General features: G+C 39.5%; 1 protein-coding gene across 1 annotated transcript in view; it reads right to left on the bottom strand.

The window, feature by feature from the left end:
• Positions 1-14,347, bottom strand: part of Dnah14 (dynein axonemal heavy chain 14) — a 394,744-nt gene that overhangs the window by 153,281 nt on the left and 227,116 nt on the right. Inside the window, 3 exon segments of the mRNA XM_012513730.1 lie at positions 4,330-4,586; positions 6,249-6,457; positions 8,347-8,440. Of these exon segments, the coding sequence (XP_012369184.1) occupies positions 4,330-4,586; positions 6,249-6,457; positions 8,347-8,440 (560 nt within the window).

The raw sequence follows: 14,347 nt of genomic DNA, 5'->3' as shown, positions 1-14,347 counted from the left end.
AGAAGAATATATGCAGTGTGTTATTTTTTGAAACTGTACTTCTGATTTGATTTGAAACTGTCTCATTGCTGTTTATCAATAAAATTTTGAAAAAAAAGTGAATAATTCAGTGTTTTCTGCCATTTTCACAAAAGTACAATCATAACTGCTAATTTTAAAACATCTTTGTCATGCTAAGGAGAAATCTCATACCCATAATAGTAACTTCTCTCGTTTCCTCAGCCCCGGGCAAACATTAAGCTGTTCTGTCTCTACAGATTTGTTTATTCTAGACATGTGCTATAAATGGAATAATGTAATACACAGGCTTTTGTGACTAACTTTCTTTACATGATGAAGTGTTTTTATGATTTTTTTTTTGGTACTGGAGATTGAACTTAGTACCTTGTACTTGCTGGGCAGGCATTTAAGCCACTGAATTATCCCCCAACCCATGTTTTCATGATTGTATGGATATGATATACTTTGTTTACATAGACAATAGATGTTTGGGTTGTTTCCACTTTTTGGATATTGTGAATGCTGCTGCTATAAATGTCTGGTTTTCTTGAACTTGGATTTGCCCTTCTCTTGAGTACATGTTTCCAGAGTGGTATTGCCCGGTCACAACAGATGACCCTGCGTGATGCTACTGGTTTACCACCAAGCTGTTTGCTAAAGGGGCTGCTTCATATTGTGTCCTTTGCTTTGAGGATGAGGCTTGTGGAAAATAAATTAGTAGATTTTTGTTTTAAAATTGAATCAGAGCCTGTAACACCAGCACTCAGGAGCCTGAGGCAGGAGGATCACTGCAAGTTATAGACCAGCCTGGGTTACAAAGTGAACAGCAGGGCAGTCTGAAAGGTTGCATAGTGAAATCCTGTCTCAAAGAGACAAAAAAAAAAAAAAAAAAAGAATTAGATTATTCTTATGTTTTAAATGGGGAAGGAATTTAATTCATTTATAATTTATGGTAGTTATTGTTCATGCTGGATTTTTTAGTTGTTCAAATTTCTTTCACTCTCCTCTTCTGCCTGCTGTTGGAAAGACCCAAACGTTCCCCTGCATGAATAAGAGCTATCTGTCACACTGTTAATGTGTCACCCTAGTACCATAAGACCCACATTCTTGCTTGTACTTTTCCATCACCCTCTGAACTTCACTTCTGTTTCTTTGCTGGTAGTTTTCTCTCAGTCTTCTTAGAACTGCCACCTCTCTCCCTCCCTTCCCCCTTTGTTGGAATCATCTAGAATTTTAGTTACAGATTATGATGAATTTATATACTTTTGAGAAATGTTCTTTGCTACACCAATGGTATTGTTTTACTAAATTAATTAATTATACTTAACTTGCATATCTCCTGATTCTCTTTGATTTATTTCTTATAATAATGACACATTTCTCCAAAAGTGTTTCTTGAGGGTATTTTGTGTTAAATTTCTTCAGTTTTAGTGTCTGAGAATATGTTAATTTACTTCTCATATTTAAGTAATGATATTATTAGTTAAACATAAAACATTTTGAAATGTATACCTTCTTGAATCTGTAATGATTGAAAATCTTGTTCTAATCTGTTATTTTTTGTTGGTTTCTTTGAATTTTTCAAGAATTTTTCTTTCAGTTTGGATAGTAAATCATCATACATGGTTTCCTTGCTGAGAAATCCCATGCTGAGGCAGGTACAGAGCCTGCCTTATAGTGAGCTTGGCCAGACGAAGGGTATGCAAGGCATCCCTGGCCTAAATATTTTCAATTAGTGATGCATTTATTTAGATATAAGCCTACTATAAATTGACAAACATTGAATGTGTGCTGCATTCTTGAAAAATGTCAAATTTTAGATGAGAGATGAAAACCATAAGCAAGTTAAATAGAAATGGCAGAAATAAAACCACAGTGTCAGAATGAGAACACTTCTGAAGGCCTACAGTACAGAGGAAAGAATCAGTGACTTAAAATTAGTCAGTAGAAATCGTGCAGTCTAAAATGCAGAAAGAAAAACAGAAAAAACCCACAACCAAACCAACTGAGGGCTCAAGGGCTGTGGACATCAGGTCAACGTAACACCTCTCGGTGTAGGATTTAACTCTCTCTCTTTTTTTTTCCCTTTCTTTCTTTGGCACAGGCTCTTGCTACACAGCTCAGATTTGTAGTGATCCTCCTATCTCAGCCTCTCTAGTGTTGGGATTGTTTTCTACCTATTACTACCCTAGGGTCTTATTCAATCTTAGGATTCTCATTTGATGAAAGCTTGGGAAATATCTCTTGAACACTTCTTCATCTTAAAAATTTCTTTCTAGAGTTTTGTTATACAAATGCTAATCTCCCCGCTTCCACTTATCTTCCAACTATGTACACACATGCATTTATGAATGACTTCGGTGAACATCTTTAGTGTGCATGACATTTTATTTCCAGCCCTTCCAGACACACTCTGAAGAAGTTCCTTGACTGCTCTGTCTCTCTGCTGTGCTACTGGGGAAGCCAATCTAACTTTATAACCATTTATTATGGGGTTTTTTTTGACAGCTATTAGCTTTTACTCCTGACCTCTAGTGCACCTATGTTTAACTACCTCATGCTTGGCTTCCAGCATCCATTTCCTGCCTTGCAGCTCTGGCAAGCTGCCCTGTGTGCATTTGGGAGGGCTTGCACAGCCTTCACTGCACAAGACTTGTGTGCTAATTTTTACTTGGGTTCTGTTGTTCTGCTAGGTAGTTTCTATTTCTTTTAATCATGTAGGCCATAAGGTCTGAAGGGGATTGGCCACAGGAGGAAATGGTTCCTACCTATTCCTACCCTAGAGAGGCTCCATTGCCACATGGTGCTTTGTCAGTGGCCCCCGCTGTGCTCTGGTATGCCACATGGCTCCCTCAGAGCCTGGAGGAGGCCAGAGGCAGGAACTGCCTCCAATTACCCACCTTGTCTCCATGCATGGCTTCCAGCTCTTCAGTTCAACACTGTCTTTTCTTTCATTGGGGTCTGGTTTATGGCACCTCAGGAATTTTTCACAATTTCTGTATTAATCTGATGAGTCCAAAACTGGGTTTAGGAGGGAGCTAGGAGTCTGTGCTAATTTATCACTTGATCAGGAATTGCATGGAACCATCCATTATCTCTATACGAGAGACCAAGTCTCTGACCACCATATGATTCCAGTTTCTAAATCTGCTTGTTCTCCCTTGTGTTTTACTGCTTGCCATGCTTATGGCTTTGCACAATTATAGCTTAAACCTAGAATTTTGAATAGCCTTTACTATTTTCAACTTGAAGAATACTTTAAATACACCATATTATTCTCTAATAGAGACATCTAAAGGTCTTATATGCATTTTTCTTATGACCCTTTAGCACGTACACTATTAATACTTTTATTGGGCCAACCCTCTACAGAGTGTTGTTTATACGCATGCCTACAGTTAGTCTGAATAGTCAGAAAATCCCTGGAGCTCCCTTTATATTCTTTTATTTTTTATATAGGCAATACATTTATTTAGTAGAAATAGAAGTAGTAGAATTTAAAAGTACCAATGTTGTACTATTTGAGGACTCCACCTGTTTTTCCAGGAGCTGAGAGAACAAATTCTGCTAAGTAGACAAACATCCCCTTTAAAATCATATAAGAAACCAAATCTACACTTAGAATACAATATATTGGCTCAGATTCTTGTCTCCGTATACTCTGTAAATCATACTCTGAGAGGACTTTGGAAGAAGTTTTGACTTTATTTTCATTTATTTATTTATTTATTTATTTTAAAATAAATTTTTTAATATTTATTTTTTATTGAGAAATAAATATGACTGAGACAGTTTCACAGCTGATTAATAGGACAGTTTTGATAGTCAATACACTGTACATTGTTATCTTCTTAGTAGTTATCCATAGTACAAGAAGCAGACAGGATATTCTGTCCAAACACTGTTAGTACACCTCTTTCTTCTCATTGAGTTAAGTGAAAGTAGCTGTAAATTTATCCTAACTATATATTCTTTTAGAAAATCCAATAGAAGGTGATAAATTACTGTTGACTAGTTAGGATATAGTATCATTGGGCCAGAGAGATAGCTCGGTGGTCTAAGTGCCTGCCTGGCAAGAGCAAGGACCCGGGTTCAATCCCCAGTACCACATACCATGCCAGCCTCACACCATGTAGGCCACTAAAACTGAGCATGGTGTGCAAGCCTGTAATCCCAGTACTGGGGAGGCTGAGACAGGAGGATCACTATGAGTCTGAGCTGCATGGTAAGACTCTATACCAAATAAATAAATAAATAAACAAACAAACAAATAAATGATTTTAAAAATTGTTAGAAATATAGTACCATTAATGTGACAGACAAAAATACTTACTTTGTCCAAATCCTCCATATTTACTCATAAATTCAAAGAAAGCATCAAGAATTCTGCAGAGAGTTATGACGATTGTTATGTCTTGGGTAGGATAAGCCAGAAATTTCTCATGCTTCTTTATAAATTGTAGCCCACTGGAGACACTATTTTTAATCATGAATTCAAGACAGTCCACTCCTGATTGACTTATCATTTTAGATGTTTTTGAAAGCCATGACTTAACATAAGGCTCCCATCCCAGATCAACAGGATCCTAGTAATATAAAACACAATAAAATCTTATGTAAATAAAGATCTGGGCTTCTAATTCCTACCTTTTTACTTCACCACCACCCTTGTCAAGTATGACTTAAAATTATGATCAATTAAAAGGGGCCGGGGAGATGGCTTAGTGGAATAAGTGCTTCCATGGTAAGCGCAAGGGCCTGAGTTCAATCTCCACTTCCACCAAAAAATAAATAAATAAAAAAAATAAAATAAAAGGAAAAAGAAAAAATGGCCCAAGGCATTACCATGTTCCAGAACAACTTGTGATTTTTTAACCATGGACTTAGAAGAGGGGAAGTGCTTGGGGAGAGTATATGTGTGTGGGTGTGTGTGGAGGCTGTTGACACATACGTGAGCAAGTTCTCTCCCTGAAGGCACCTTGACATCTTGGCTTCATTCCCACACTCAGGTAAGGAGGTGAGAGCCTAGTGTGACTCTTGGCTAGTGATTAATTACAGGTATGGAAAATGTTATTTCTGCAGTGTCCTCTTCCCCTTATTGTTGTGGTGGATTGACAGCTGGTGGTCAACTTGTGACATGCAGCTGAAATGAACCAGCATGGTGCTGGGTGTGCAAAGCCACGTGAGGATTATTGCTGGCAGCATAAGAGGCAGACTGGAGAAGAAGGGATGCTGTAAGTAGGAAGCTGTTGGTTCTTCTGGAGGACCTTGTCACATTGGCTGTCCTGGTGAGAACACAGCTGTTCTCACCATCGAAGGAGTCTGGGACCTTTTTGTTGCTGGGAATGGCTACAGTTCACTTTGGAGAGTTATAGTCCTTACTTTGAGCATCACTTCCTGGCTTCAGAGGGGAAGGTGGTTCAATATCCTGGACAGGCTTGTTGTGCTGGCTTTCTTGATATGGACACAGCTGTTCTCACCATCAGAGGAGCTGGGACCTCGCTGTTGCTGCAGATGACTATGGTAATTTTGGGGGAGCTCTGGTTCTCACTTTGAGTGTTGCTTTCTGGCTCCAGTACAGATCCCAACGCCTGCTAGCACGGATCCTTCATCCCACTGGCACAGATTTTCTAGCTTCCACCACTGACCTTTGGGCCTTCACAGTGCAGATCCTTGAAACAGGCCTGCATGAGACATTGTCGTGCGTTCCTGGTCTCCAGTTGGACTTGTGGGAGACACTGTTACGGGCTGTAGGTCTTCAGCTGGACTCATGTAGAAAACTGCTGTGGGATTCAGGCCCTCAGTTGGATTCCTTTGATCTTTAGTGTGTGGACAGATTTCCTGCACTCTCTTTGTATATGACTCTTTGGGTGACTATCATAAAATAATCTTATAAATGTCCTATATTGTATTGTTTCTCTTGTGAATCCCTGACTGCAATAGTTGTCTTGGTTCCAAGAGTCCTAGAATCAGAAAAGGACTGGGAACAATCTTTTCTCCACTGGAAAAAATACTTCACACCAGCATGTCTAATCGAAAGCTTTTGCAGTTGTGGAAATATGGACAGTCAAACTACTGAGTTTACTCTGAGGAGTAATTATATTCACATTCAAGATTGGATTGTGAAGCACTGGGAACACTGCCAGGCTCAGCGGTAAAAATAAAATAAACGCTACTACACTGTATATCATGGCTAGTTACTATCTGAAACAACTTCTGTCATTAAGAAATTTAATTTTGAAACTAACCATATACACCATTGCACACCGGCTGATAGTAGCAGGACTGGCCTGGGCGAGACTATCCACTTCAAAGATCACTCGTATTCTATTAGTTAACACTATTCTCTCACTGTTTGCTAGGCACAGGGTCCTGGTGTCATCTAACACAGTATTTAGATTTTCTACCCACAAGGTGTCCACTGGACCATCTAAGATAATCCACTGCCAATCAAAATCTGCAGAGAAAAATATTTTAATGTAACTGAGCATAAATTCAAACTTCATTACAATCTTGGAAATTTACTATTTTATTTATAGAATTTTTAGAAAAATTATATCCTAGAGAATGCTACAATGACTGTTTATATATAGTCTCTCATAGTTATTAAAAATAAATACATATACATACTATATACTTATAACTCTTTAAATACTGTTTAGACATTCTTAGTTGAACTGGGTAAGTAACCCTTAAAATTTACGTGAGGAAAGTTTTATAACTTTATCTTTTTCATAATAGTATCATTTGTGAGTTTTCCCTTGAGTTATGAATAATTTTTAGATATGCTAAAATAGCAAAAGGAAATAGTTGATGTTTGAAGAAGAAGCAACAAAGCTTAGAGTCTACCACATTTGGAACCCATTTACCCTTCCTTCCACATGGTTTCATTCTGTTTACTACTATGACAAAATACCTTACACTGAGGTTTCCTTGAAACGATAGAACTTCATCTCGCACATGTTTGGACCAAGGCACTGGCAAGTTCAGGATCTGGTGAGATCCACCCTGGGGCACAGAAAAGTGCTCATGTGGTGGAAGGGCTGATGGGCCTCGGTTGTACTGCTTTTATTATAAGAACACCAATCTTATTCATAAGGACAAAGCCCTCATGATCTAATCACTTCCCCAAAGCCTTACTTCCTAATACCATTAACTTGAGGATTAAAATTTCAACATACGAATTTGGGGCCAGGGTCAGAGTTGGGGGAATGCAAATATTTAGATAATAATACACATTCTACACTTACATTGTGACCTATCATTTTAGAAAATCTACTGGTTAGGATAAGGGAGATACAAATAGGCTGGTATTCACACAGAAAATAGCTTAGCCACCTAAAAAGACACTAAGATATTCCAGAAGAATCCAAAAAAAGAGAGAATTCACATAGCTGCCACTGCTAAGATGAGCTCGGGCTGTACTAGGAATTGTCCTAAAACTTTGTAAAGAAAACTTATATGTCTAATCATTGTACTCTCCCCCAAATAGCATACAAAAATCCAGGGACAGGGAAGCAGCAGCAGCCATATCTGCTAAAGTCTGCATCCTAATGTAGCACCAGTGGATGACACAGGAGGCTCAACCCCGATCAGGGGAAACAGCAGTTGTTTTGGAGCAGAGAACTTGTCATACACACATTCTATCCCTGGCACATAACAAAGTGTCTGTAATCTATCAGTATGCATTTCATTTCAGACAAGTCTACCTGAGCTATAGAATTTGGCCTGGTAATGTACAGATGATATGGAGTGTCGCTATAAGCAACAGGTTGCCACTGCTGCTTACTAAATCTTTCTTTCTTTCAAAAAAAAATTTTTTTTTGTATTTTAGGGAAGGATCTATAGGGTGTTCAGGGTCTCACTACTAGATCGGACTCATAGTGATCCACCTGTTTACAGCTTCCCAAAAGCTGGGATTACTGGTGTGCACCACCACGCCCAGTCTCAACTGCCATTTCAGTGTGCCCCAGGAGCAGGGCCAGCATGGCAGGCTCCAGGGCTTGAATCCTTGGACCCTGCTCCTGCTTGCAGGTGATTTAATCCACTGAGCTATTTGGCTGGCCCTTCATTGTTTATTTCTACCTAATGGTTCTAATGAGAGACTAATGGACAAACTATAAAGCTATTTAAACACTAATAAAGTATAAAGCTATTTAAACACTAGAACTTATATATCATAACAACATAGTTTATACTATGCTATATAATGTATACGAATTTTAAATAAGTACATGAGAAAAGGAATGGTGCAAACCAACTACCACTAATATATCGCATTTGGTTCAGTTTGTCTTCTATATTAATTAATCAATCCACTTTTTGGAATTTAATAATAATACTCACTATGATTTCTTGGAATTTTAACATCTTTCTCTCTCTCCTTCATAAAAATACTTTCTTCAATATCTGCTGTATCAGAAGCATTAAGCTGGAAAGCCTAAAATATGTAATCAATAAAATTCAAATACTTATTTTTTAGTATCTTTTAATCACAATGAATGATATTTAATACACTTTCTTGAGAGATACAAATATGAATAGCAAAGGTCTGTGGCTGAAAAAGCCAGTGCAAAACTAGTATAACATAATTCACTTATAATTACTTACAACATATTTCTTTTTTGAAAATTATTTCACATTAGTTTTTTCCTCCTGTAAAGATGGTACATGCTTGTATAATATTTAAACAATACAACATAGCATAAGGAAGACAGAAAAAATTCTTGGAATTTCTACCAGCTACAGACAATAACCAATGACATTTTGGTACATATCTTTCATACTTTCTCTGTTATCAATTCTCAAATTTTAAGGTACATAAAAATTCCTGGAGTTCATTAAACTGCACATTCTAAGACCCTATCCTGGAAGATTCTACCTGAAAAAATTTGGAAGGAAGCCCAGGAATTTCTATTTAATATGCATCCCAAGTAATTCTAATAAAGTTCTCACACACACACCTTAGAGAAATTCTTATTAATGCATTGTAGGGATCTGCTGGTCTTGCTGTGATTGGTTATACTTGGGAAGAAACGGTGGCAGGAATGAGAATAGATGGATGAGAAGACAAAAGCTGGGCTAGGTGGTTGCTGGTCTGCCTGATGGGCAAGACTAATGTGCTCTATAACAAAACTTACTTCTATTTATACTTTTGTAAAAAGTTTGTAACACATGCTACACGGTTGCCTATGGACTAATAGCTGATCTTAACCAAATAGGATGTTTATCTCAGGAGTGAGGTAGCTTTAGGTACTGAGGCCCACTCCCACCTACACACATTTGATCTGTGGCTCCAAACATATCCCCCTTTTTTGTGTTGTTTTGTCAGAGAAGGGTGTTCCACTGCAGTTAGAGAAGCTGTATTTGGAGAAGTCTTTAAAGGATCTTTTTATACTTTAGGTGTCAGTCTAAACATTATAGGTGTTTGAATTCAACAATATAACCCTATATGGCCTAATAGTCTATAATAGTAGTGAATTATAAACACAGCTGGTAATTGTCAGAAGTTTGCAGCTCCCTACAATGCATATGGTTAACTCTCAGTTATCTGGGGAGGGACATAGTCATTCATCTTCTCAACAGAGTTGGCTGGCATGTCAGCAGCTGGCTGGTACTGGCTTTCTTACCAGCAAGAGGGGTCAGGAGAATACCATGCACTAGGGATGTGCTGAGGTCTCTGCAGGCTCTGAGTAGAGGCTGGATCTCTGCTGCTGGTCACTGGCCTTGTTAGAAGTCAGTGAGTGCTTGGTATTTCCACTACCATTCCCATTACAAAAGTCTGAAGTTACCCTTCTTGAACATAATCTATTATACCTTAGTTTTTTTTTCCCGCTCTGGGTGGACATTTTTTTTTTTAATGTGGGATTGTGGATCAAGATCATATATATGTTATCTTAATTAAAGTACATTTTATTAGGTTTCTTCCCAAAAGTTTGTGGCAAGACAATCCTACCAACAAGGTGTAAGAATGAATGTTTTGTCATCCTTGATAATACTAAATGTGTTCACTACCTAAATTTTCAGGTTTTGAAGATCTGGCGTGGAAAAATATGATTCTCATTGTTATAATTTTTATTTCTTTAGTAGTGAGCCTGGGCATCTTTTCATATGTCTGTTAATAGTTTGTATTTATTCTATCAGCTCATTAATTTTTTTGCACAGATTTTCCTAATTTCTGTTAAGTTAGGACCTTCAACCTAGTTACGACCCTCACCCTCACTCCAAGTTTCACTTCTGGCCGTGGGCTGGAGCCAAAAAAAAAAAAATCCAAAACCCTGCAGAGTAGGTCTGCCTAACTTTGATGGCGCAGAAAGCCACAGAAAGTCTCCTTTGTTAACACTGAAAGTCGCCCACAGACCAGGTAGCCCTGCCAAGATTAATTCTCCCTCAGCTGTCTAGCCTTCAAACACCTTCCTCACAAAACCCCTTAAAAGTCCTGAGTTTTGTCTTGTTCACTGCTGTCTTGGTCTGCTAGAAGTTAGCCCACTTGTTCCTATGTTCAATAAATCTTCTTCTTGAGTCAGAATGCCTGGTCTGGTCGATTGCATGGGTTCATACCTAACATTTGGTGCCAGAAACCTGGGAGGGATGCCAAGGCCTCTGTTGGTCCCTCCTGACCAGGGCCTTGCCCCAGTCCGCCGCCAGCTCTTCTTAGTGGACTGAGGGCTTTGGATATCACCCATTGCTGACTCCTACATCCAGACATCTCATCCAAACTAAGTTTCTCTCTCTTCATGACACTTTCTTTTCTGACCCCTCTCCCAGAGTCTGTCTTCTGTCTTCTCTTCAGCTTCTCCCAAACTCTCATTTTGGCTAGCCTTCAATCCTCTCCTCTACAACTTCTTCAATGCATATCTGGACTGGATAGCTTCTGAATGCCTTCAGGGCTCCTTCTAGAACTTTTCCGATACTGATGTCCTTTTCTGCTCTTTCATTTTCTATTTCATTCTAACTTTTTCCTGAGGGTGACTATCTCTCATTTGGATGGCTCATCTCCTAGCTCTATGACCCTTGGCCCATGGCCCTTCTCTCATAAGTCATACTGACATGCCGAGCCACTCTTTCCCATCTCTTGGCCTCCTCTCTGGCCAGGGATGCCTGCTCGGAGGGCTTTGGCCCCACATCCCTTTTAGGATTCCCACAACATGATCATCACCTTCAGCTTCCTTTCATTTTCCGTCTGTCTACTCTGTCTCTCTGCTACCATGGGTAACTCCCTTTTGACTCCCTTTCAGAACTATTATCATGTTCTAGACTGTCTTAAGTCTGTTGTTAGAGGCCCCTTAGGCTTCTCTGACCTCAAAGTCAAATGTCTAGTTTTTCTCTGCAAAACAGCCTGGCCACAATACAAATTGGGCAGTGAGACTGTTTGGCCCTCCTGAGGGAACTCTTGATTATGACACATTCATTGATTTAGATAACTTTTGTCACCGCAATGGGAAATGGTCTGAGGTCCCCTATGTTCTCACTTTTTTTTCTCTCCACAAGTATCCTGAGCTCTGCCTGCCCCTACACTCTGCCCCACAGATCCACAGTCTCTGGAGCCACAGCCCCTGCCACAGCTGCTGCCATAGGTCACCACCAGAGCTGCCACCATCTGTGCTGCTGCAGCAGCCCCTCCCATGACGGATGCTACTTCACTTTCTGAACTCTCAACTTTCAGGGACTGAGAAGATAACTTACTCTTTCTCTTTGCTCCCTCTCCCCCACCTTTCTCTCATCTGCCTTTGCTGGCCAATCCTGCATTCCTCACATTCCTCGCTGCTCCCAATTTATACCTAGCATCTACTTTTCCTTCAAGTTTCTCAGTTTGAGACAAGGTACAATCCAAGAACAGCTAATAACACATTGTTCCCTGGCTGGATGTGCTCACTCCTTCTGCAATGGAGTGCTCAAGGACAACAGCCCAGAAAACACAGGCCCTTATCTCTCCTACTCTCCTAGCCAAACTTGCTGCTCAGATCCTTCTCCCCTGACTCCCCCTGCCCTTCAGCTATTTCAGCAGGCAGGCAATCCTGTTACAGTCAGAAGGTTTTTTTTTTTTTTTTTTTTTTTTTCTCTGAATGCCTTCAGGGCATGATTGGCTGGCTTGAGTTGTGGGGATTGAACCACAGCAACCTGAGCCTGACTGCTTTGTTGAAGCAGCCACTGAAAGAACTGAGCTAAGGGGCAGGCCTCCCCCACCACAGTCAGCCACAAGAAAGAGATTCTGAGTCCCAGCTTCCTGTCCCTCCCTTAGAACACACTTCTTGCCAGCCTGCAAGTCCAGAACTTGTGAGTTGTCAGTGCTCCTCTATTTTATGTATTTTAGTATAGCATCTACAGGGTCTTACTATACAGATTGGATTCATAAGTGATCCCCCTGTTTCCAGCCTGCCAAGTGCTGGGATTATAGGCATACACCACCACACCCAAACTCCATTGCAGTTTCAGCACACCTCAGGGACAGAGCTGGTATGGCATGCTGGGGATTGAACCACATTCCCTGCATCTACCTAAGCAGCCACTTTATTTTATTTATTTATTTATTTATTTATTTATTTATTTATTTATTTTTATGTATTTGGTATAGGGTCTACAGGGTCTCACTACATAGATCAGATTCACAGTGAGTCTCCTGTTTTCAGTCTCCCAAGTGCTAGGATTACAGGTGCATGACACCATGCCCAGTTTCAATTGCTGTCTCAGTGTGCCCCAGGGGCAAGGTCAGCATGGCAAACCAGCGATCAAACCCTGGCTGCTCTACTCTGCCTGAGTAGGAACTTTAGTCTGTTGAGCTACCTGGCTGGCCCTTTAAGCAGGTGCTTTAATCCACTGCACTATCTGGCCTGGCCCAGTGCTCCTCTATTGTGATGTGCCTAATCCTGATACTCCTCTCAGTTTGCTTGCTCCTACTCAAACTTGGTAACAATAAATAAGAGGTTTTTATGTTTTTCAAATTCTTGCTAATTGACCTACAACAGTTCTAACTAGTCTCTCTTACAAACTTAAAAGGTCAACATAATTTAACCTGAAATATATTTGAGTGCACTTTGATTTTGTAAAGACATTCATGTGTGTCCCATGTATGTATTTATATGTTGTTCAGTCGACAGCTGTTCCTCTTTTTATTTGAACTTTAAAATACTTGAAAGCATGGTTTCTCCTGAGTTACCAGCTGCTTTACATGATATATAATTAAACAAAAATCATTAAAATGGCAAGAGATTCATTCTGGTCTTCTGAATACAGGCTGCTTGTCATGACATGCCAGTTGCTGCTGTGCTGTCTCTCGGGTAGATGATTGTTCAAAAAGAAGGGGGTGGTGACTGAAGGCAAGATACAGGAAAGGAATGTGGGACTGTCCTGCTGCAAGGCTGTATATGGTTAGATTTTTGGACTTATGTGTAAACATGAGAATTACATAATGCTTTATGTCTATTTTTAAAAATATATTCTAATTTTTAAATGTTTTCTCATCATATGCTGTAGGAACTTAAAGTTCAACATATCAATACTTGATAAAAAATACCTGTTCCATGTTATGCCTAAGATGTTTGATATTCAGACAGGTATCTGAATATAGTGAGGTTAAGCTCAACAGCCTAGGTTGTATGGTAATAACAGTAAGCTTGTCTTCTGGAGGATTAACAACCTAAGTTTGCAGACCAAAATTAGAGAAAAAGGAGGGCCACAAGGAAAGCCAACGTTTTGTCCCTAGCCTTCCAAAGTCATTAAGACTCAGGACATATGAGAACTTGTACTGTAACGTCATGTAACTCAGTAGTATCCCAAATTTTCTGATCAAGGAGATTATGGGGCCAAAGAGGAACGTGATTGATGATGTAGAGTGTGCCTAGGAGAGTCACATGGAGAGAAAACATTCTCTAAGGCTTTCAGAGAGAGCACATTGGCCAAGCAATGGCCGTGACTCATCCACATGGCTGACACTGACAAAGGTTCTACAATCTGAGGTACAGGATCTCAGGATAAATCCTGAGGGGATTTCACTGACCTTATCAGACCCAAAAGCTACAACTCTTGTTGCATAGGTCCTGCTTTATCTTGGTCTTAACCATCCAGCAGAAAAGTATAAAAACAAAATATAAGAAGTAAAGCCATGGTGTTATGTTGAGCTGTGGGGGACTCAGGTCAATAATTTCTGACATTGCCAGTCAAGCGGAAGACTCATTACTATTATGGGCTACTGGACTCTTTTAGAAGATTTTGCTGAGTTTACACACCTATAATATTCAAATAATGGAACTTAACAAAAAAAAGGGGATACAGATGAATATCCATTTTGTATCTCTGTATTCAAAGTGGTTAGGATAGATGCAGTTACATTCTCTTAATGAATACAAGG

The sequence above is a fragment of the Octodon degus genome, unplaced genomic scaffold, assembly GCF_000260255.1.
Source record: "Octodon degus isolate 3935 unplaced genomic scaffold, OctDeg1.0 scaffold00017, whole genome shotgun sequence".
Lineage (NCBI taxonomy): Eukaryota > Metazoa > Chordata > Mammalia > Rodentia > Octodontidae > Octodon > Octodon degus.
Note: the sequence above shows the minus strand (reverse complement) of the source record. Positions and strands in the feature narration are given on the sequence as shown.